Here is a 23,328-nt window from a genome sequence, read left to right on the forward strand (position 1 = left end):
AAAGATCCGCGCTTGAGGCGAACGGGAGTACTTTTGCTACGGTGCTCTTGTTAACTCTTTATATTTAATTACAAATATTAATCATCTGTTTTTAAGTGACTCAATATTTCAAATATCATTTAAATTTAAATTATTTATTTATTCGTTCATTAATTCTAAAAATTATAGATTTAAGTATCTAATGCTCAGACATTAATGCAATTAAAAAAAAAACTGTAACGATACTGCTGTGGAAATTGTGTCAGATATATGTCCATGTCCTCAACCGGTTTCCGATTGATTGCACACGATACAAGTTAAGAAAGAAAGGCCTTATTCGGAAGCACAGTCATATTTAACCAGACTCAAGTTCGTTGCGTGACTCGGTCCTGTGGGCGATCTTTTGAGCTTCACTCCACTGATTACTCATTTTTAATTTTTTATACAGGTGTGTTATTATTTTTATCTTCCTTATCATTACGTCATTATTTGTCATATTTTGTTTACTCAGTAAATATTTCGCGGCTAAATTTTTTTATTATTTTAAATTTCTTAGATAAAAATATTAAAAAAACCCCGCCTTGGCACGAGTGCCCTCGAATCTGTAACCGGCTTTTAAGTACAGTCGTTTTACTCTTACATTACATTGCATTGCACACTAGATATTACATTAGACAGTGACCAATCCCACGGCAATTGACAATGACGTTTGAATTATTTTAAATACAGATTCAAATATGTAATCATTGTATTCTTTGTTTCATTTAACGCGGGTATTATTAATTTACATGATCGTACATCAATTGACAGTATAATTAAATTCAAATTTTTAAATTTATTTGCCGTAAATTAATACGCGTGTACTTGAAAATATTTTTAATTACAGGAAATAAAGTTATGTAATTACGAAATAAATTACTACTTGTTAATTTATCGCACGCGCTACTCACTTTCTATAGATTAAAATAAAATTTTAATTAATTTAAAAAAAAGAAAAGTTTAAATCGAAAAATTATTTAAATTATTCGCGGTATTTTTAAAAATTTTATTTTATCTTTTTCTCGTGTTTATGTAAATCACGTGCGTGTTGAAATGATTAATTCAGTTTAACAAATTAATATGTGGAGGCACGTTAATTGTAATTTGTAGTACATGTTAAATTACGTACTGTAATTACCTTGAAAGAAAATCGTGAAAGTTTTTAAAATTAAGAGGAGTAAAAAAAAGTAAAAGTAAGAATCGTTTTTTTTTTTTTAAATGTAAGAACAATTAAATTACGTGTAAAATTTCAAATAAAATTTATTGGGCATGGCTGCTAAATATACGTTTGTATCAGATTTGAAACAAGAGTTCGTTGACTCAAGGCTTTGAAAGCGGAACCAATGGATAAATTTTTCAGCGTAGAAGGGATTCAAGTTTTTTATTTTGCCCAAGAAAACAGTCGTGATGTAGAGACTACATGACTAAAGGAGTTAAGAAATAAAGAAGAAGAAGGAGATAAAGATAAAAAGTGTGAGTACGAGCACGAGGGAACAAAGAAAAAAAGACAAGGAGAAGAATAAGAATAAATAAACTCGAGGACGATCTTTAGGTCTTGCGGGGGCGACTTTACATCCGCGTCCTTGAGGACCCGTCTGCTCTTCGCCTACTCTTTATTTTTTTTTATTATTCGTTTTTAATTTTTTAAAATTATTATTAGTTTATTACCTAGTGTGTAGTTCGTCTTCCCACGTTCTACGACACGTTTACATAAATCGCGAGGCGTTTATTATGCATAAGTTCTCATCGCATTGTCACTCGATTGTTAAATTAATTTTTTTTTTATCATGGCGATTAAGTTATTACGATAATGTTAATTCATTATTTTTAATTAAATTAATTTTATTTATTGCAGGTAATTATTGGCGTGAGTGGACTGAAATAATACACAATGATGAAGATGGAAGTAGTAATGTCACCAGGAAGATTTAATGATGATGGAGCGCCGTTTAAAAATGAAGAAATTAGAGAATGGTCGAGAGTTGATCGTCTAACGGGGATGCTGGAACGCGCGAGAATCGAAACCGGGAGATGGAAAACTAAAAATGACGATGCTGCTCGTTCTTATGGAAAAGTAATTAATGATTTTTAAAAAAAATTTTCCAATTGTTTATAAGGGGTCAACACTTACGGGCAAAAGCAAAAATCCAATATTAGACAAATTGCTGTGAAACCAATTTCAACAGCAAGTATTTCTCGGTGGATTGAAGATATATTTGCTTAATTAGGTGTTATATAGGCATCAATAATATATGAGTACCCGTGCTACACTGCACTAATTGACATGATTTTCTTACTTTTCTATGCATTGACTCTTAAGTCAACCACTAAAATTTAAGTTACATGTCCATGTCCTTGGTAGATTCAAATTACGGTAAATTACACTCATTATCGTAATTTGCCATAATTTACTGTGAAATACGGTGTTTTAACGGTAAACGTACGGTATTTTACGGCAAAAGTATGGTATCTAACAGCAAAATTACGGTATTTTGTGGTAAGTTTCGGTAAAGTTCGGTATTTTACGGCAAAGATGCGGTAATTCATCATAAATTGGCGGTAATCCTGCGGTATTTAACGGTAAAAGTGCGATTTTTTACCGCGAATTTGCGGTAGTTTATTGTAAACGTGCAGATTTACTGCAAAATTATAGCATTTAACCGTAAAGTAAAGAATTTAACCGAGTTACGGTAAAAATTCCACTAATTGCGGCAAATTACCGCACTTTTACTGCAAACTATTGCATTCTACAATTAATTATTGTAAATATGCACCGTAAAAACTGGAAAAGTCAAAAAACATACGGCGCTTACAGTAAAAATGCCGCAAATTACAGTAAATTACCGTAGTTCACTGTAAAATAGCGTAAATTGCGGGAAAATTGCCGTTTAAGTACCGTATTTTACATTAAATTACGACAAAATGCGGTAAACTACAGTAATTCGAATCCGCTATGGATACTCTAATAGGTAGTAGTTTTGTCCTGAGCAAGAATTCATGCCATTTTCATCACTTTTATACACTTAAGGTACAAAACCTGGATAGGTATCTAGTGTTAAAGACAAAAATACATACAGAAAATTTAATTGTGGAATTTAAGGTGTAAGCACTTGAAACTTTGAAAAATGTGGTTGACCCTGATTGTAAACAGTTACCAAAAATTTTTAATTAAACATTGAGCAGTTATTTTATAAATTTGTATTCTACAGGTTACGGACCAACGCGAACGTAATTCCGTTGATGGCAGCGTAACGCAAAAAGCACACAGACAAGTTGAAATATTCCAAAGTAAAGAACCAGGTAGATCTGTACAAGTCGTACGCGCATCTCAATGGTCGTCTTCTAAAGTTACCGATGTTGAAAGTATTCCTCCAGTAAGTTATTAATTTTATCAGTTATTAATTAATTAATTAATTGGTAATTATGCAGTTTCGTTGCACCATAGGTTTTTAAAATTTTCAAATTTTAATTAATATAATTTCCATAAATTCATTTAATCATAGCAAGGCTGGATAATTTCTTATTAAAAATAGATGGAGATCCACTTGTGGATAAGAACAAATTAATTAAGTAATTAAATATTATTAATTGTAAATTTATACTTTTAGAGCCATGGATTAAATAGAATAAATGATGAATTAAAAATAGACAGTTGGAAATTACCATCTTTACGTGATATCCATGCGGAACTAGAACGCGATACTGAATTACCTTCTATTAGAAATACAATAAATGATAGCGTATTTAAAAAATGTACATTAAATAAAAAAAGTAATTCAGATGATGATTTATCGATACTAAGCACCGGTGATTCATCAAAAAACAAAGAATCTTTTACACGCGATTGTAAAAATAGACGATCGTTACAAATCTCACCCAGTGTTATTTCGATATCATCGAGTACCAGTGAGGAAAAAAATATTCAAAATGAAATTTATTCCCCGTTGTCATCAGCGACTAGCGGCAATACATCAGTAATAATTGGTGACAAATCTCTTTATGGTTCACTACGAAAACCTCCGATTCAATCATCACCATCATCATCTTCATCGCGAGGTAATCGCCCGGCAGTGACTGTAGTAAATTTAATAAACCCATTGGAGAAATATCAAGATGATTTGAGAAGTAAAAAAAGTATCGTGACGCTTCGGTCTTCGCCTATTGCTGAAGAAGAAGATATGAAATTATTTAATAATAATAATAATAAACAAATTGGTGCTAAAACAAATTCATCTGGTGATGAAACGTCATCGGCAATAAATTTACCCGGACGAGTTAAAAAAGTTGGATTTTGTAAGACTGAGATACATTTCGCAGCCGATTCTGGTAAAGTTAATATTGTGGAGACTGATGGTAAACCACCGCCGACGAATCGGTTTCGTCGACGTAAACGGAATCATAATTACTCATCTGGGCATGCTGGTAGTTATCCAAGACGAATGATTATTAAGGAAATACCACCTGATGTTAAACATAATAAACTGACAGGTGATGACGTAGGCGCTTACTCTGTTGTTGATTTAGAGACCAAAAAATTCTGGACACCTGAACGTGATGGTAAAATTCATACCACTATGATTAATGTCAGAGGTATAATAATTATTATTTATTACATCAAATAATTTAATAAAAAAAATATTTACTTTTTATTTTAAAAAATTAAATCGTCTAATTTATGGAGAAAATGAATTAGTTATATTGTTAAAGAGCACCTTGCACCTCAAGGGCAAAAACTGATCAAAGGGACATGAGATCTTACAAATTTTCCAAAGAAAATAATTACATGGTGACCACAGATTTTTGAAACTGAAATCCCCTGACTTTTCTAGGTATTCCAGTCAAATAATTAAAAAATTCCCTGACCATATGTAGGAATATTAAATCATTGGAAATATTTATTTAATTCAAAATAAAATGGCATAAGTCAGTTCAATAAATAATCAATCATTGTCGTTAAATGAAACTTTATTTTATTATTTGTCAATGTTCAGGTTTTTTTCATTTATTAAATGAATAATTTTTTATTTTTGATTTTAAATCTTTGTTTTTATATAACTTACTCTATAATAAAATATAAATAAATTTTTCATTTTCACTAGAATAAATTCCATAAATAAGAACGTTTTATAGAATATTAATAAAATATTAATCAAGCACGCGAATAATAAATATAGTGAAACTTATTAGTTCAATACTTATGTATACTTTTAATGTTTTTGGTTTTTTAACTTGTCAATGCATGTTAATGGCTTGAAGATCCTGACGATTGGTTTCTACTAAGACTTTTTTTTTCTAACAGCCTTTTTAATTTAAACTGCTTCATTTTTTCGCTATTAGAATCGATTTCTACTAATTTTTTTTCAAAATAATATTACAATCGCATTCACGCCGCGCCACTTTTTGAACAGTTTTGACAGAAAAAAAAATTTATCGGATTTTTTCAGTCAAAAGAAAAGAAAGTAAAAATTTTTCCAGCTTTGTGATGAAATTCCCTGACTTTTCCCTCATTTTTCCAGTATATTTATAATTTCCTGACATTTCCAGGTTTTCCAGAAATATGGCCACCATGTATTTATAATTTTTCTTTCCAATTTTCAGCTTTAGAATAAGTCTACAATATGATTAGAAACTAAAACCAAAAGAGCGTATAAAAATTTAAAACCTTTTGGAATTAGTGGCGCGATATTTCATAAATTTGGCAGTGATACTCAGACAGTCAGGTTGCGCGTTATCATTAATCATTTATATTATTTTTTTAAACAGACAATGAAGAGTTAAAGAAATCAAAAGAATTGACATCACCAAAAGTCGTATCTGAAGTGATATCACGTCGAAACATTGATCAAGTCGACAATAATACCGTAACAAAAGACGCTGAAAACAACCGCGTACTCTCAACAGTCGTTACAACTCACGAATCAACAATTGCACGTGTCGAAGACAACGTTCCAAAGATTAAAAAGCCAACTGATGATTTTAATAGATTCACTTCCTCATTGCTACGAAGAAATAAAAGTAATGGATTGAAACGTGCGTCGAGTGTCAAAAGTGACTCGGGCAAAAATTCACTGACTAAAAAATCAAGTAAAGACAAAGACAAAGATAAAGATAAAGATAAAGACAAAAATAAAGATAAAGATTTAAAAGATCCCGTGTACATTAACGTATTCCGAAGTAACCGGACGCCCATATACGAAAATTATCAACCCCCAGAAAAATCAACATCTGAACCCACCCACGAGTCCACTCCTGGAACTTCAAAGCCAATTGATAAGAAAAATTCATTCAAAATATCCAATAAATTAGGAAAAAGATCTCCAATAACTACAACACGTTTCGCAACGTGGAGTGGATCCATAGGAAAATATCCCCGTGATTTAACGAAAGCTAAAGTTATAAAGAAAGTTAATAGCAGTAGTAATAATAACAGTAACAGTAGTAATAACAGTAGTACAGAGACCGGTAAATTACAGCGGAAGAGTCCTACGAGTGAATCAAAGAGATCAGATATCAAAACCGGATCAAGGTATTTTTTATTCATGTAGACTTGTAGGTTGAGGTCATAATTAAATATTTTATTTGCTAATGTGTCAGTAGATCCAAGAAACCGATGGAAGTTATTTATCGCACGGCTGTTTATAACATGAAGAATGAAAAATTGTCAAAGCCGACTAAAGGCAGAGACAGTAAAACCCCTCCACGTTACATCAATGATCTCATCTGCGGTGGCAAAACCAGTCGGCCGAGTAACTCAAAGCATAAAGGTAAAAATAATCTTTTTACCTTATTTGTAACACACGTTATTGTAATATATTTTTTTTATTTTTTTTCCAGGCTCCATTTCTCAGACTAACAAAGAAATACAAACGAGGTAAAATAATAATCTGGTATTTTTTTCTTAATTTATTCTATTTATAATTTGTACTTAAATTATTTAGATTTTTATTAATAGTTTTTTTTTATTTTATTTAATATTCTTTGTGTTTCAGCCACTGGAAATAAATGCTCAATGTTATTATTATTTTTTTTATCCGTAAGATTCAGTAATAAAATTAATTCGTTAATAATTTATGTTAAATTTATACGAATAATTTAAATCTGTTAATGCTTTTTATATAAGAGACTTATTGAAATGACATTAGAAAAAGATAAATGATGATTTATTAACAATTGTAAGACTTTTAATTTAATTGTTTTATAGAAATATTTCATATAAGTTATCAAGAAGATTTACACGCTATTTTGTTGTTGTTTTTATAATTTTTTTTTCTTTTTTTTTTTTTTTTTTTTTTTTTTTTCAAGAAAGCCAATGATATGTAAAAATACATTATTATTATCTATATACAATACTTTATAATATAATCGGTGCAGCAACCAAGATATACATATATCATACATAATTTTTGTAATTATATACAAGTGGGGCTGCCTCGGTGTTCGATAAAACTATAAAATTTTAAAAAGTGAAAAAAAAGATAAATTTTTTGGATTGTACGCTTCTATGCATCGGGCAAAAGTTAAAAAAATGGCGCCAAAGCGAAGTACGAATTTAGAAAATGATACTGAAGTTAGCTGACGTCTAATAAAATTTTGAATTTTTTTTTTAAATAGTAAATCATAAAAAAAAAAATATTTAAAAAAATTGCACCTGTAGTTTTTTAAATTTTCTACATGTGCATATTTTTATTTTTGTAATTCATTTGATGAAAATAAATCAGAAACTTTTTAATTGTTGATTTTTGGATCATAGAGCTGACGTCTAATAAATTTTGGACTTTTTTAAAAACGATAGTTCATAAAAAAAAAATATTTTGAAAAATTGCACTCACAGTTTTTTAAATTTTCTACATGTGCATATTTTTATTTTTTTTATTTTTGTAATTCATTTGATAAAAAAAATCAGAAACTTTTTAATTGTTAACTTTTGGATCATAGAGCTGACGTCTAATAAATTTTGGATTTTTTTAAAAATGTTAACTTATAAAAAAAAAATATTTTGAAAAATTGCACTCATAGTTTTTAAAATTTTCTACAAGTGCATATTTTTACTTTTTTTTTTTTTAAATTTATTTGTTGAAAAAAATTCGAAAATTTCTAATTGCCAAACTTCAGAATCGTATTTCAAATACTTTTTTTTACCGCCAAAAAATTAGCAGCCCCAGTTCTACATAATTACCGCAATTTTAAAAATAATTTTTCACAATAGATTGTATTATTTTCGAAATAATTTATCTGCATCATTGGACAATTATGCGAAGGTCTCATTCGACAATTAAATGAGAATCGCGAGAAAAAATACAACGGACGTACGTGTAGGAGGTGACATAGGTTTCTTAATAATAAATTATTCACAGTTATTTTTTTTTCTTTAAATATTATTTCGATGAAACATTTTTAGATGAATACGTAAATTTTTTTTTATACAAATATTTTATTCATTTATCAATGAATTATTTATTAAAAATTTCTAATAAATCTAGTCAGTAAATGCTAGAAAATAAAATAAAAATTGCAATCGAGTTAACATTATTTAATAATTATCTTTTGTTCATTAAAAAAAAACGTTCACTTGCTGTTTATTATAAATATAAAGTCTACCAATCACGTACGTTCAACTGAAAATATTTTTTTTCTACTTAAACCGAGTACTAACAAATTTTATTCATTAAATTCTTTTCACTTTTAATTTTTTAATATTTATATATTTAATTATAATCATTAATTAAATATTTTATACACATATATATATTATGTACGAACATATATGTATATACTTCAATCTTAAAGGCACTCCTGATGTTTTATTATTTCTTTTTTTTAAATCTTATATTACAATTTTATATTTATATATTTTTTTACAATAGTGATTTAAAATTACCACCGTTGTATTTTTTTTATTTTCATTTCCAAGAGTACGATAAAAATTTGTGATTCTAACGGAAAATTTCTGTATAATTTAATCCAATTGCACAATAAAAAATAATTAAATAAAAGATCAATTAATTAATTAATTAATTAATTAATTACAAAGTATCAAATCATGACGTAAATTTCGTTATAATTTTCCAGTATTAAAAAAAAAATTTTTTTAGATTAAATTTAATCTAATTACATATAAATGTATATATATAGAAATTCGTTAAAAAAAAATCTTTAATAAAAATATAAGAAGAAATTTCCGTTTCTTTAAATCGTTTGTTCCTCGAACAAAACCTTTGGCTTCTTGCTTAAGTCACCGCAAGTTTTAAAATCCTTCCATTCATCGTAATCATTACATTTATTTTTTTTAATAATAATAATAATTACTATGATTATTATTATTATTATTACTATTATTATTATCATCAGAATCATCATACTTCAATACATAAATACAATATGATACAGACACCTATGTATAAGAGAACGGTTTTGTTCAGTGATTTAAATAATAACATTTGTTGTTTATTTATTATACTTTTTTAAATCTAAATATAAATATATATTAATAAATATATATTTTATTTAAGATTAAACAAACCACTTTTAAATAGAGTTGAGTTGGATTTATCATTTACACCGATTAAATATATGACAACTTATGTTGTTAATATATACGGCGCCAATGATTGGTGATTGGTCTGTTTAAAAAGACACCCGTAAAATAATAATTACAAATTTTGAATCTCATTCAGCTTTTTGCTGATGCTGATACAATTCTTTCAGTGTTTTAAGCTCGTCGATGAGCGTTTGGTTTCTGTTTTCTAATACAGCTACTCTGTTTTCCAGACACTTAATATATTCTTTTTTTTTTCTTCGACATTCACGCGCCGCTTCTCTGTTAAATTTTTTTATTATTATTATTTTATTAATCAATGGCATTTTCAGACACTGCCCCCACTTTTTAAAAATTTTATTAATCAATTTAAAAAAATTAAAGCGTTAATTGAGAAAAAGACAATTGTAATTTTTTTGAGATATGAAATTAAAAGAAAATTACTTGTGGTTGATATCAATTAGGAGTAAAAAGAAATTTGTTGAATAAATTTTAGTCTAGAAAATTTGAAATTTCAAGTTTGAAAATTGACATGAAGATTTTGATGAAATTTCGTTCAACTCCCGATTGATATCTACTGCAAGTAATTTTTTCTTAATTGAATTAATAAAATTTTGATACTCTTATGACAGTTGTGTCATTAAAAATTTTTAAAAAGTGAGAGGCACTGAGTAAGATCTTAAGGGAGACCACTAGTGTGAAATTTTGAAAAAATCAATTTTTTGTTGCATATTCCGATAGTCTGTAAGGTAAGAGCCACTAGTACCTGATCAGGGAACTAGTACCCGATCACTCATGTATTTGTATATCTATATTTAGTAAAATTTAGTAAATATAAATATTAAAATTCATGGAATGATCGAGTATTAATTCCCTGATCGGGTACTAGGTCTTTTACGTTACCTTCAAAAATAACATACTAAAATTTAAAGTTCATATCTCAAATAATTTTTTTGAATTACCGCTACCTGAAGGTCAGCAGCCGCTGATCGGTTCTCGAAACTAAATTTTTAAAAATTGCAGTTATAACTCAAAGACAAATCATCCGATCGATTTGATTCTTATTGCAGCTTCTTTTATATATTTCTCCATACCACGAGCCTCCAGTTTTCCAATCGAATAGAAAATGTAATTTTGCCAGGCTAAAAATCATCAAATTTTCGCGCGAAATTTTTTACTTTTTTTTAAAAACCCCACCATTTTGTTAAATTTAAATTTTTCTTTTCGGTCGAGGGTCATGGTACAGAAAATACCTTCTAGTTTAATAAACTTTTTGGTTTTTTTATTTCCTGCACTGCGAAGGTCGCTATCTCTGCTGCAGTGAGACTTTTTTTGGAGCCTTGGGAGATTGCGAACAACTCGCTGAGTTTTAAATTTATTTGTCCAAAAATTTTATCATATATTTATTATATATCCACGAATATACACGGAGAAAAATGTTGGTTCAAAACCTACTAATTTTTATTATGCTGTCGACGAAACTTGAAACAGTAAGGGAAGCATCCACAAAATTATTATGCTCATACGAAAAATTATTATGCTGTATCATAATACTTACTACGCGCGAGACACTTATCGATAAGATTTAATAAAAATTACTTCCATACATTATAATAATTGTGATGCGGCATAATAATTTTTCATAAGAGCATAATAATTTTGTGGATGCTTCCCTTACTGTTTCAAGTTTCGTCGACAGCATAATAAAAATTAGTAGGTTTTGAACCAACATTTTTCTCCGTGTATCCTCAAAACATTAAAACATTCCACGCAGTAGTTTTCTTTAAAAAAATTCCCAAAAATATTTTTTTCAGCGGTCACACTACTGGTCCCCCTTAATAAATTGAATATTAATTAAATTATTTTTGTTTCATTACTTACCTATTTTTCTGCAACCTCATTTCCCGTTTCCTGGCTGCATCTTCAACGACAACACCGTGGCCTGTGTACTCTGTAACATTGCAGAAGGATGTACTTTTTGAAAATAATTAACTCAAATAATTATTTAATTGTCTATTGCTTTTTGCAGACAATTTTCTTTTTTTTTTTTTTTTTCTTTTTTCAAGGGTTTAAATAATTGAACATAAGAATAAAAGACAGAAATAGAGAAAATAAATAAGAAAAGAAATAAAATAATAAAGAAGCTTAAGAAGAAAAAGGGACACACCTGGGACAAAAAATTGTGTATCCTGGCCCTGTGCATACTGCACTATCGTACCTCCTGCCGTTGTTGCATTGCTCATTGTCAGCGTATGAAGCCCTGGCACACCCTCCCCCTGGGTCGCTATTTGTATTGTTCCCGCCGGTATTACTGTAAAATATTTACTTCTTTATCTTTTACAGCAGCAACAACAACAAAATAACCCCCCCACATAAAAATCTTTACGCATTTAAACGAAATACCTCGTAAATCTATCGCGCTTTTTAAAATTCAATCAATCAAACGATAGAATAAATTTAATTCGCGGATTACCGTAGATGCCATACCAAGCAGAACAGAGGAAACGGCAGTATTACACAGGGACAGGACAACCTAGATTAATTAATTAACGGAGAGGAATTAGGTAGGATAAGCATTAATAATTTAATAAACAACAATTTAGTTTATGATTATAATTAATTAATAAATGAATAAATAATAAATAAAATAAATAAATAAATAGATTATTGATAATTGAGTTTATAGAGTAAAGTATAAACCAACCTGTTTGGTATTGCAGTGAATGAGAAGACATGTCACTGTCCACGTTAGAGTCACACTCTAGGGAGGATTCAAGGGGAGGCAAAGGACCCGCTGTAACACCGAATCAACAGACTCGGATTATTTTTTTAAAACTTAAATCCATCATCATCATCAACATCATCATCGTCATCATGATCTTGTTCTTTGTACATATCAAGTTGTAATAAATTTTAATTACACGGAATATCGGCAGCAGTATTCGCTATTGCGGTCAGTGTCCTCACGAATGTTTCATTTTTTTTAGTTTGTTTTTTAAATGGTAACTTCGTGCAGTCAGATCATACACGCAAGACAAGCGGTGCAAGTGTACGGGCTTTTAAAAAAAATTTTTGTTATTTAGAGGATTAACTCCAGGGTGGCCACAGAGAAATGATTTTAAAATTCCCTAGTTCCCGGTTTTACAGTAGAGTTTTTCACATTTTTCCCTGATTCAGAAATATTATTCGTATTGATATTTAAAGTTTTTATTATATTTTCATTGTCAATAATTAAATCTGATGATTGAATCATAAGAGAAACCAAAAAAAGTCAATAAAATATATTAATAAGGCGGACTTTTGATTACTCGATGTTAAAAATATGTAAGTTAAAATATTTAATAAGAAATTTTATGATTAAAATAAATTAAAAATACACTAGTCACAAAAATTAGGGATATTAAAAAAATTGTAAATTTTTAAGTGATTTTCCTCAGGTTGTAACTCCAAGGAAAATGGTCGTGCAACAAAAACAAAAAAGACAAATTGTAGCTTCAAGTGTCTAGTTTTCTGATCTCGTCTTTAAATTTTTTTGTTATGCACGATTCTGGAGTAATCAAAAGTCAATCATAATTATCGAAAAAAATTTATTGAAGCCCGTAGACCGTTTTTAAGACGAGCGAAGATTTTGAAAATTTTTTTGTCGATGGTTTCTTAGGATTACTCCGGCCCGCGCATAATAAAAAAATTTAGAGACCAGATCAGAAAACTAGACACTTGAAGCTACAATTTGTCTTTTTTGTTTTTGTTGCGCGACCATTTTCCTTCGAGTTACAACCTGGGGAAAATCACTTGAAAATTTACAATTTTCTTAATATCCCTTAATTTTTCTGACTAGTGTATTATTGAAAAATTTTTAAATTTTCAACTGTCGCAATTAAATTCCCGAATACTTTTCGAAATTCCCTGACATTTTCCGGTTCGTGGCCACCCTGAGCTCCCTAGTTTGCATTAGTATGAATTAAAATAAAAGTGTGCAGAGTCGAGTGTGTTAAGGGTAAGGGGGTTTTTAAAAATAAGAGGATGTGAAATATATTACAGAGGGGATTTAACAGTCGATAAAAGCTATTACTAAATATGATGATGCATGCTGTAGTGGTGCGATAATGGAGACTTTAAGCGTAAAATCATGCACAATAATATCTACACGGCTTGGTGTGGCATCGTCATTGTTTTTTTTTTTTATCGTTTCATTAAACCTCAAAGTCTTATTTTTAATTCCATTTATTTTATTTACACTGAAGTTATTATAAATTTACAAGGATTCTGGAAAAAAGGATTCTGTCGTATGACTGACATGCACTATTATGTTTAGATAATTTTTTAAAATAATAAATTTATATTACGACGAGTCGTGATTCACTGTTGCCGCAACAGTAAATACTTGTTACGTGTTAATCTCTCATTATATTTATTAATATAACCACACGTTATTATATTTACGTCGTTAAGTTAATTTACAAGTGTAGAAAAAGTAAAGTCATTAAATAATTCATTGATAACATAGATAATTTTTAAAAAAAGCGATAAGAAGTTTAGATGAGTTTTAGAAAATAATAATAGTAGTTAAATAAAAATAATAATTACCGGCTATTTCACTGGCACTTAAATCGTTTAGGATTTTACGATACGAAGCTCTTCTTGTCAGCAAATCTCGTCGTTTTTTAGGTGACTCTTCATCTGAAAAACTGTCATCACTGGCTGTTTCGACAACCTGGAAAAATAATTTTATTTAATTATTATTAGAATACACTAATTATAAAATCAATCAACTCACGATCAATTAAATTTTTATCACAGAAAAAAATAATTTCTTGATCCAAGAAATTTTTTGTATTTTGAATTGAAGACAAAAATTTTCTATGACTAGAAAAAATTTCTTGGCTTCAGAATTTTTTTCTCGTCTCAAACAATTTTTTTTTGCTCCAAGAAAACTTTCGATTATCTTAAGAAAATTTTTGTTTTCAATTTATAATGCAAAAAATTTCTCGGGTAAAGTAAAAATTTTCTTGGGATAAGTAAAAATTTTCTGGGGATAATTAAAAATTTTTTGCGCCAAGAAATCCTTTTTTTCTGAACAACTTTATAAGTTTACGCTCAACTATTTAAAAATATTAAAATAAATTACCTGTAATGTTTGTAAACTCCCTTGTGCCGATTGTATAACAGAATTCGGTTTACTGACGAGTATAACATTTCCTTTTGAAATAGCTACCGGTTGTATATTAGTAGCACTCTGGATCACAGATTGATGATTTGGTTGAATAACTGATTGTACCTAACAAAACAAAATAATTTTAATTAATATTTAATCATTTATAATTAACTTTTATGTCAAAATCAAACTGTCAAGACTTGATATTTAAAATTTATAAAAAAAAATTATTCAATTTTCATATCACCATCGAGGCTCAAAATTTTTATCTCGACAACCAGTCGACACAAGTTAATTTCAGTCCAATGTCACGAACAAATTTTAAACTTCTCATTATAGGGAAAGTTGGGGCAAAATGTAACATTACTTTCAAGGCAAAATAATAAATTACACACCGAGGTCTAGATAATGGTCTAGATTTTCTGACTGTGAGTATCGACTTTTTATAGAATTTTTTAGAACGCGATCCTGACCAAAACTATGGCATCGGTTGGATGATTGTAATTCTTAGGGAACCAATTGAGTCTATTGGAAAAACTCTAGCCTAAGAAGTGTAGGAAAAAAATTTTTCATGATACTAGCATCGAAATTTAAAGTTTCAGTGTCTCTACAGCCAGTTGAAAAAAGATAATTTCAGTCCAATGCCGCGATTGAATATTAGCAAACGCGTCAACTGTGAATGCCTTCAATCAGCGGACATAAACAAATTTGAGCATGTTCAGAAATAGACTCTGAAGATGAAAAATTACTTTTCCAGGTGATTGGTACCTTTGTAATGTCGAATTATTCCCTTGATTTGACGATCAAAGGATATTTCTGAACGCAGGAGTTGAATATTTCTCTTTCAGAGTGCATTTCTGAACATGCTCCTTGTTTCGTCCCTTGGGAACAAACATATGATGTTTCTGCCCGCTGACTGAAGGCTTTCGCAATTTAAACTCTGGTACTTGTCATTTGTTTAATAGTAATTTTAGACCATTAGTTTTATTTACGGGACTGATAGTTCTGACTGATTAATTTGACTAATTTAATAGTTGATGACACCATTGGTCTTAAATTGACTCGTTTCTGACTGGCTGCTGGCACTGAAACTTTGAGTTCCAATGCCAATCATGAAAAATCATGATCCTGAAGTTAGCAGACAATTAATAATTTTCAAACTTATTTTTCAACAAATAGAAAATTTTAAAAACTACAGATGCAATTTTTTTTTGTAATTTATCGTTTCGTCAAAAATTAAATATAATTAGATGCCGACTATCTTCAGTGTCATGAAAAATCTACTGTGTAAGGATGGAACACGATTTTAGTCTGCGAGTGATGTCAGCCTACCCTGGTTTAGTAAAAAATAAAAAATAAAAGAAATTATTTAAATAACAAAATTTTCGGTATCCAAGAACTTGATTGACATAAAAGTTAATGACAATAAATCTCAATTTAATAAATTAAAAATAATTGTAAACCAAAACCAGCATTCTGCATTGTTCTAAGTGCAAAAAAAAAGCATAATAAGCAAAAATGTGCGGGAAAATACAACGGATATCAAAGTAAGAGACCCAGTACCGATCCAGGAAACAAGTACCCGATCACTCCTGTATTTTTATATCTATTTACTAAATATATCTATACAAATTCATGGAGTGATCGGGTACTAGTTCCCTGATCGGGTACTAGGTCTTTTACCTCAAGTTTAAAAAAAAAAAAACGTGGAGAATAGGTACGCAGGATGTTTATTTAAACAAATCCTGTCTGTACCTGAGTTGTCCCCGACGTGGGTAATGTCAGATGCACAATGCTGGTGGAGGCTACCAGATGATGTGTTTGCTGTTGAGATCTACTCAATGATTGTACCGAGGTAGCGATTGCTGGTGCCGAATCACCACTGTGTGAATCTGGCGACAATGGGTCAACGGCTGATCCGTTTTCTTCGACCATACTTTCCATATCCTGGGGACTAATAGCCCTAAAAAAAATTAATTTATAATTTTAAAATAATCAGCATTAATTTAAACGGATTTAAAAATATTTTATAATTATTATTTAAAATATTAAATTCACTTGTATTATTTAAATAAATGATTTAAAATTTTCCCGCCATTCACATGGCACTGCAACAACTGCGTCATTTACATAAGCAGTTCTAAAAATAAAATTTAACACACACAATATAAAATGTTTTTAATTTTGTTCACCATCAATAATATAAATAGACAAATCCCAGTGGATAAACATCGCAACTGGACAATAACGAAGAGGTGGATGATACTTTTGTTTTATATATTCTTATATTTATTTATTTAAATAAATAAATACTATTTCCATCACAACATCAACACAATTCAAATGACCTAAATTTAAATTCAAATATGCACATTTATATTTATTTAAATTTAAAAAAATTGTTGCTCTATTGTTTGTTTGTTTGTTTGTTGATAATTATTTATAAAAAACAATAAGTTAATCTCAGTACGGGCGCCATATTTTTCAATATAAGTTATTCTGGTTAACGTCGACGGATTGTATAAAAATGCCTACGGTGATGATGTATACCCTCAAGAAACACACACACATGAGTGATTGAAAAATAAAATAATAAATAATGTATCACTAAATATGTATTATATGTAACAAAATGAATTGTGTGGCGTTTAAATTAAAAACTAAACGTACCATCCACCACCTCTTCGCTACGGTCCATGCCTCCTTGTTATTATTCTCCAGCTGGTGTATGTACTTACCAGTTACGTATTTCTCGTCACCAACTTTGCTGCAATACGAGTGGGCAAGCGGGCAGGTACGTAGCAGCCACGTCAAAACTCCAGTGGCTTCGTCACTGGTTGGAGAGACCGCGATCTCCAATACGCGCGTCACCATCAAAATGGCGCCTGCCCATTCCAATTGTATGAGTGAGTAAGACCTCTATTCTATACTATACCTAATATATGTACATGTATATATATGTATATTTTAAATGAACCTGATGGTTGTATGAACAAGAGTGAGTAAGACGTATCAGTGTAAGAGGGGACATATATATGTATATATATGTATACTAAGTATGTAAAGATAAAAAAAAGTCTCTACATTCTTAAAAGAGATTAGCGTTTATCGTTTATGTATTTGTAATTTTAAAAAGAGACAACTATAGCATTTACTTTTTTTAAATTTTAAAATAATTTAAATCTTTATTAAAAATCTGGAGATTTGAATTTGAAATTTTGAAATAAATGATTTTGTTTTAATTATGTTTTACGATTACAATATTTAAATATGTTTTTAAAGATAATGTATGTTGACGTCATCGGGTGACGTCATCGGTATATTTTATGCATTAAAATATGTATTTATATTTATATGTAGTTTTTTTTTTTGTTTTACGGAATTTTGTTCGTGAAACGAAAAAATTTTTTGAGTATCACTGAGTTAGAAAATAAAATATATGACATTTTTTTTTTAACATGGATATATTTGTTTATTGCTTTTACAAGATTTGTTTTAATCCAGAGATTATGTGTAATGACGTCATTTGTGATAGAGTGGAAGTAGAGAAAAAATGAGTCATGATGATATTTTACGTCGCGGACAAGGTCACAAGTGTTGACCCAAGACCTCATATTTTTTTCTTTAATGTATTTTTTAAATATAAGGTAAACTTATGAGTATCGTTTATTTAAAATAAGGTTTCCTTTTGGATTTTCAGTAAGAAGACCGTTTTTGTAGATGAAGTTTCCACGCAGAATTGTCGATACCACGCGACCATAAAATATTTTTCCTTCGTAAGGACTTATCTGTAATTTTAATTAGTGTTAATGCTATTTAAAATTATTTACATATTTATATGATTACCTTATTCTTGTATAATATATCCGCTTTTTGTACCTACAAAATGAAAAAAAATAAAAAAAAACATTTATTTAAATTTTAAAATTTAAATAAATTCCCTGTCAAAAAAATCCATGTGGGATTGCATTGGAGTCCGTTGGTATCCATATAGAAAAGTATGGATTTATGTAAGAATCCATAGGAATTAATATAGGAGTATATGGATTTATATAAAAATCCATGGAGGAAATCATGGATTTCTGGATTCCCATATGGGAAATGACATAAGGAACTGTGGGTACCAGGATTTTCATGTAGAAAACCGACATAGAAAACTGGGTACCTGGATTCCTATGTAGGAACTTCACATCCTTGATTAGAAAATACGATTAATGATGATTAAAAAACTTTTAATCGTTTGAAATACTCATCAATTGATAATTAAAGAGTATTAACCCGTCAGCACTCCCGTTATGAGCATTTTGGTCACAGGACAATATTCAACTTATAGGATGTCGCTGTCGCGCAAGCGAGACACTAAAAATCACGGGAGTGCTGACGGGTTAAAAACGATTGAAATTTTTAATGATCATGAATTGTTTTTAATCGTAAGATAATATTACAATTTCTGGTCCCGCATAAGGATTAAAAAAGATTCATGATGATTAAAAATTTTTAATCGTCGTGAATTGTTTTTAATCATAAAATAATACTACAATTTGAAGTCACGCATGAGAATTAAAAACGATTCATGATGATTAGAAACTTTAATCGTCATGAATCGTAAAATAATGAATAGTCTTTGGATGGTTAGAGATGAGTAAATGTAAAAAACCATGATGATTATGAGTATTAAAGATGATTGATAATGATTAAATTTTTAATCGTTTCTTATCATCACAAATAGTATTCTAATCAGGAAAAGGAAACTGGGTACATGGATTCTTATGTAGGAACTTCACATCGGAAACCGGGTACCTGGATTCCCATATAAGAACTTAAATATCTGAATTTCTTTGTGGGAAATTCATATAAGAATCTAGGTTTCTACATAAGTAATTTCTATAGAATCCAGGGTATCTGAATTTCTATATCTATCGTCTATTGGTACAAACATATGAATCTATGATGGATTCCTGTAGGAAACCATATAGGAATCTAGGCTGGGTTCCCATATGGATTTTTTTGATAGAGTTGCTAACAAATTACCATCAACTGGGATTCAGGATCCCAGACAACAAAATCAGCATCCATTCCTGGATAAATTCGTCCTTTTATTTTGTCTAGTCCACACAATTTTGCTGGATTTGTTGATACGTAACGTGCTATTTTGCAAATATTTATTTTCCTTCGCTGTGCTTCTGTCCAAATTATGGGCAATCCTAGATAATTAAATAATTTTATAAATAACTATGAAGACAAGTTCAATAAATTGATTATTTAATTTATTTTTACCAAATTGCAAAGAAGAAATTCCACCCCAAGCATCAATGAAACTATTACTCTTAAGATCTTGAGTACAAGGTGAATGATCTGAGACTATCATATCCAATACTCCATTTTCTAAAGCTTTCCATAATTTTTCCTATTAAATATTCAAATACATGAATAAATATTTTAATCAACTGAGAGGTAAAGAAAATTTAAATTTTATACGGGACAAAAAAACAACTTTTTTTATTTCAACAAACAAACTACAAAAAAAAAAAAAAAAAAAACTTTAATTATGCGAATGTAGAAAATTAAAAAATCTATAGACGCAATTTTTTAAATAAATTTTTTTTTGTAATTAATCATTTTCAAAAAATTCCAAAATTATTAAACGTCAGCTAACTTCTGTATCGTCGAATCGAATTATTCTAATCGAATAATTCGAAATTTACAAATAATTCCCAAATTTTCTTCAGAGTTTTTATCAGAGTCTACGAAAGAATTATTTTTTGTTACTTTAAAAACTAAGCTCTTCATTAAACAAAAATGGAATATTTGAAAGCTAATCAGAATTTTCTCGATTCAAACCAAGTAAATTAAAAAGTTATAAATAATTCAAAAGCTTTAATTCGAATAATTCTAAAATTGACGATTAATATGAAAAGTTACGAATAATTCAAAAAGATTCGAATTATTTGATTCGATTCGAACTCGATTTGCAGCCCCCTATTAATTTTTTGTGGTAAAAATATACAATAATTAGAAAACATTTTTTTTTTTCAATATAATTTAAATATTGATAAATAAAAATTACCTGATTTTCCTTTGAGCGAATTGGCGGACAACATTTAAATCTAGTATCACAATTAGGAATTTCATCATCAGTAATTGTTAAATAATGATAACACGTTTCTGCAGTTAGCGGTACACTATTTTTCTTAGCATCTGATACAACATCAAGAGCTTCACTTGCTGACAAATGGACAATATGACAACGTACACTAAAAAAAATCAATGGCAACAATATTAATTACTCGTAATTTTATTTAAAATTAAATTGAAAGAGAAAAATTTTTTTCAAGTTCCCAACTTACTTGTATTTTTTACAGAGCAAAGAAACAGCTTCAATAGCACGTACTTCCATACTAGATGGACGTGAATGAAGAAAAGTTTTGTATAATGTTGGATCCATTCCTTCTACTGATACTTTATCTTCTAATTCTGCATGAAACTACACAATAATTTTTAATAATAATAATATATTACATTTTTTGTATGTAATATAAAAATTATTTTTAGTTACCGCAAGAACAGTTGGAGTTGCTTGCAACTCTCTAAGAGCTTCTTCAACTTCCGGTAAGGTAACAAATTTAAATTCTTCTGTTCCGCTTGGTATTAAAAAACATTTGAAACCAACTACTCCAGCTTCGACCATTTTCTTCAACTCATTCTACAAAATATTTACACTAAATAATAAAAATAAATTTTAATTAATTAATGACAATTAACTTACAGTATTTCCAGGAACAACTCCGCCCCAAAAACCGACATCAACAAATACATTTCCTTCAGCGGATTTTATTTTAGTTTTTAAATTATCTACGGTCGTTGTCGGTGGTATGGAATTTCTGGACAAATATTTGAATTAATATAAAAGTATGTGTATATCTTATGGAAAATAATAATATTTCTTACAGTGGCATATCAATAATTGTCGTGACTCCCCCCGCAGCGGCAGCTTTTGTTGCTGTTTTGAATTCTTCCCATTGTGTACGTCCAGGATCATCGATATGAACGTGAGAGTCCACAAGACCAGGCATCAAAACATTCGATCCAAAATCTTCAATTATTATTCCAGAATATTTCTGAAATAAATATTTAATTCTTATCAACTGTAGTAAATTGTGTGACAAGAAATGAAATGAAACGATTTCAGACCAGGGTGAAGTAGGCTGTTACCCACAGTCTAAAATCGTGTTTCATTCTGTCACACATTAAACTTTTCATGATTATTTGCATTGGAACTCAAAGTTTCATTGTCAGCAGTCAATCAGAATCAAGTCAATTTAAGACCAATGATGTCATCAACTATTAGCGTAAGCGTAAATTGTAATTTGCAATTTATAATTAATCAGAAACTATAAATATTATTTGTTAATTAGACTCATCTTTACAAAACTTAATCACAAAGTCAAAACTGTCATCCCTATAAAAAAATCCATATGAGAATCCAGCTTAGATTAGATTTCTATGTGGGTTCTCACATGGCGTTTTCGGATGGATTCCCATATAGTTTTCGCTAGGAATCCAGATAATTATATAGAAACTCAGATTCTTTTATGAATTCCCCATAAAGAAATCCATATAATTAAGTTTTTATATGGGAATCCAGATACCCACAGTTTTTTATGTGAAGTTCCTACATAGAAATCCACGTACCCAATTTTTTATGTGGGTGTTCCTACATAGGAATCCATCTACCCAGTTTTCTATGTGGGTTTTCTACATGAGAATCCACGTACCCACAGTTCTCTATGTAGATTTTCCATATGAAAGTCCAAAAACCCATGGTTTCCTACATGTTTTTTATACGACGCGGATAAGTGTGTACAGAAATGGGTGGGATAGAATAAGGGATGAGCGTGCAGCACGATAACGTGCCATACGGTAGGCTATTCCGAACACAGGTTTTTTTCTTCATCTTTAGACACTACGATTTTTATATAAATCCATACACTCCTATATTAATTCCTATTCATTCTTACATAAATCCATACTTTTCTATGTGGATTCCTATGGGTTCCGATGCAATCCCACATAGATTTTTTTATAGGGATACTATTTTTTACCAGACCTGCACTTGGAAGTTTAAATTTCTGCCTCTGTTTGTGGGAAAAATAGCGCACGCGCTAATTTTTTCACCATACCTGCACCAGAAGTTTAAATTCCTGGCAGAAAATTGCACACGGGTTAGAATGTCCTACTTTCCTCCCTTGCTGTGTAATATACTAATTCTTCCCAAGAGCCGAAACAAATTCACTTCTGCCCACAGACTGAAGACATTCGCAATTTACGCATTCCCTATTATTTGTCCCTGACATTGGACTGAAATTAGCTTAGTAAAGACACTGAAACTTTAAGTTTTGCTGCTGGTATTATTAAAAAATTAATAAAAACTCACATTTTTAACATGTTTAATTTCTTCATTAATATCACCACAAATTACTTCATGAATTTTTTCATTTAAAACAACGACAATTGCTGGTAAAACTTCATCATCAAAAACAGTACGCTGTGATACAAAAGCTTTAATCTCCGAAGACATTATTATCAAAATTACTCGTCTATTTGTGCTGATTTATTTTAT

The 23,328-nt window shown here is 29.6% G+C and overlaps 4 protein-coding genes across 23 annotated transcripts in view; 2 read left to right on the forward strand and 2 right to left on the reverse strand.

Moving 5' to 3' along the window:
• Nucleotides 1-21: 21 nt before the first annotated feature.
• Nucleotides 22-7,341, forward strand: LOC130664684 (probable replication factor C subunit 1). Of its 3 annotated transcripts, none has more exons than XM_057464718.1 (8): nt 22-427; nt 1,874-2,092; nt 3,228-3,392; nt 3,627-4,608; nt 5,782-6,544; nt 6,613-6,782; nt 6,853-6,889; nt 7,008-7,341. In XM_057464718.1, the coding sequence occupies exons 2-8, from the start codon at nt 1,910-1,912 to the stop codon at nt 7,018-7,020; spliced, it is 2,313 nt and encodes a 770-aa protein (XP_057320701.1). In that variant the 5' UTR covers nt 22-427; nt 1,874-1,909; the 3' UTR covers nt 7,021-7,341. The 3 variants fall into 3 exon arrangements, with proteins under 3 accessions (XP_057320701.1, XP_057320703.1, XP_057320702.1); XM_057464720.1 differs by having other exon boundaries at nt 6,616-6,782; XM_057464719.1 differs by lacking the exon at nt 22-427 and adding an exon at nt 1,295-1,491.
• Nucleotides 4,672-23,328, forward strand: part of LOC130664700 (40S ribosomal protein S15Aa) — a 55,064-nt gene continuing 36,407 nt past the window's right edge. The window contains exon 1 of the mRNA XM_057464759.1: nt 4,672-4,685. The gene's annotated coding sequence lies outside the window, so the exon portion shown is untranslated. The remainder of the gene's footprint in view (nt 4,686-23,328) is intronic.
• LOC130664691 (cyclic AMP-responsive element-binding protein 1) lies at nt 8,699-17,605 on the reverse strand. 18 transcript variants are annotated; one of them, XM_057464731.1, is made up of 9 exons: nt 17,447-17,601; nt 16,767-16,848; nt 16,464-16,671; nt 14,682-14,831; nt 14,141-14,267; nt 12,258-12,347; nt 11,721-11,864; nt 11,435-11,504; nt 8,699-9,835 (listed from the first exon to the last, which is right to left on the reverse strand). In XM_057464731.1, exons 3-9 carry the CDS (start codon nt 16,650-16,652, stop codon nt 9,685-9,687), a joined length of 921 nt encoding a protein of 306 aa, XP_057320714.1. In that variant the 5' UTR covers nt 16,653-16,671; nt 16,767-16,848; nt 17,447-17,601; the 3' UTR covers nt 8,699-9,684. The 18 variants fall into 18 exon arrangements, with proteins under 18 accessions (XP_057320714.1, XP_057320718.1, XP_057320715.1 ...); XM_057464735.1 differs by lacking the exon at nt 16,767-16,848 and adding an exon at nt 16,901-17,259 and having other exon boundaries at nt 17,379-17,582; XM_057464732.1 differs by lacking the exon at nt 17,447-17,601 and adding an exon at nt 17,379-17,441.
• On the reverse strand, nt 18,139-23,300 carry LOC130664686 (probable allantoinase 1). The gene is made up of 10 exons (XM_057464725.1): nt 23,143-23,300; nt 21,657-21,826; nt 21,475-21,589; nt 21,265-21,411; nt 21,056-21,192; nt 20,776-20,962; nt 19,986-20,115; nt 19,740-19,912; nt 18,555-18,587; nt 18,139-18,496 (listed from the first exon to the last, which is right to left on the reverse strand). Exons 1-10 carry the CDS (start codon nt 23,284-23,286, stop codon nt 18,362-18,364), a joined length of 1,371 nt encoding a protein of 456 aa, XP_057320708.1. The 5' UTR covers nt 23,287-23,300; the 3' UTR covers nt 18,139-18,361.

Source organism: Microplitis mediator, chromosome 3 (genome assembly GCF_029852145.1).
Source record: "Microplitis mediator isolate UGA2020A chromosome 3, iyMicMedi2.1, whole genome shotgun sequence".
Classification (NCBI taxonomy): Eukaryota; Metazoa; Arthropoda; class Insecta; order Hymenoptera; family Braconidae; genus Microplitis; species Microplitis mediator.

What these genes read in the sequence shown, in the direction of transcription:
- LOC130664684 (XM_057464718.1), top strand. Translation starts at nt 1,910, where the DNA reads ATGATGAAGATGGAAGTAGTAATGTCACCAGGAAGATTTAATGATGAT. An exon ending in CTGCTCGTTCTTATGGAAAA is followed by an intron (nt 2,093 to 3,227) that starts GTAATTAATGAT and finishes TGTATTCTACAG; the next exon opens with GTTACGGACCAACGCGAACG. An exon ending in ATGTTGAAAGTATTCCTCCA is followed by an intron (nt 3,393 to 3,626) that starts GTAAGTTATTAA and finishes TTATACTTTTAG; the next exon opens with AGCCATGGATTAAATAGAAT.
- LOC130664686 (XM_057464725.1), bottom strand. Translation starts at nt 23,286, where the DNA reads ATGTCTTCGGAGATTAAAGCTTTTGTATCACAGCGTACTGTTTTTGAT. An exon ending in TTCGCTCAAAGGAAAATCAG is followed by an intron (nt 20,116 to 20,775) that starts GTAATTTTTATT and finishes AATATTTAATAG; the next exon opens with GAAAAATTATGGAAAGCTTT. An exon ending in ATCCTGAATCCCAGTTGATG is followed by an intron (nt 18,588 to 19,739) that starts GTAATTTGTTAG and finishes TTCATTTTGTAG; the next exon opens with GTACAAAAAGCGGATATATT.
- LOC130664691 (XM_057464730.1), bottom strand. Translation starts at nt 16,652, where the DNA reads ATGGAAAGTATGGTCGAAGAAAACGGATCAGCCGTTGACCCATTGTCG. An exon ending in AAGTGCCAGTGAAATAGCCG is followed by an intron (nt 12,348 to 14,140) that starts GTAATTATTATT and finishes TCGGTGTTACAG; the next exon opens with CGGGTCCTTTGCCTCCCCTT. An exon ending in ATGAGGTTGCAGAAAAATAG is followed by an intron (nt 9,836 to 11,434) that starts GTAAGTAATGAA and finishes AAAATTTAACAG; the next exon opens with AGAAGCGGCGCGTGAATGTC.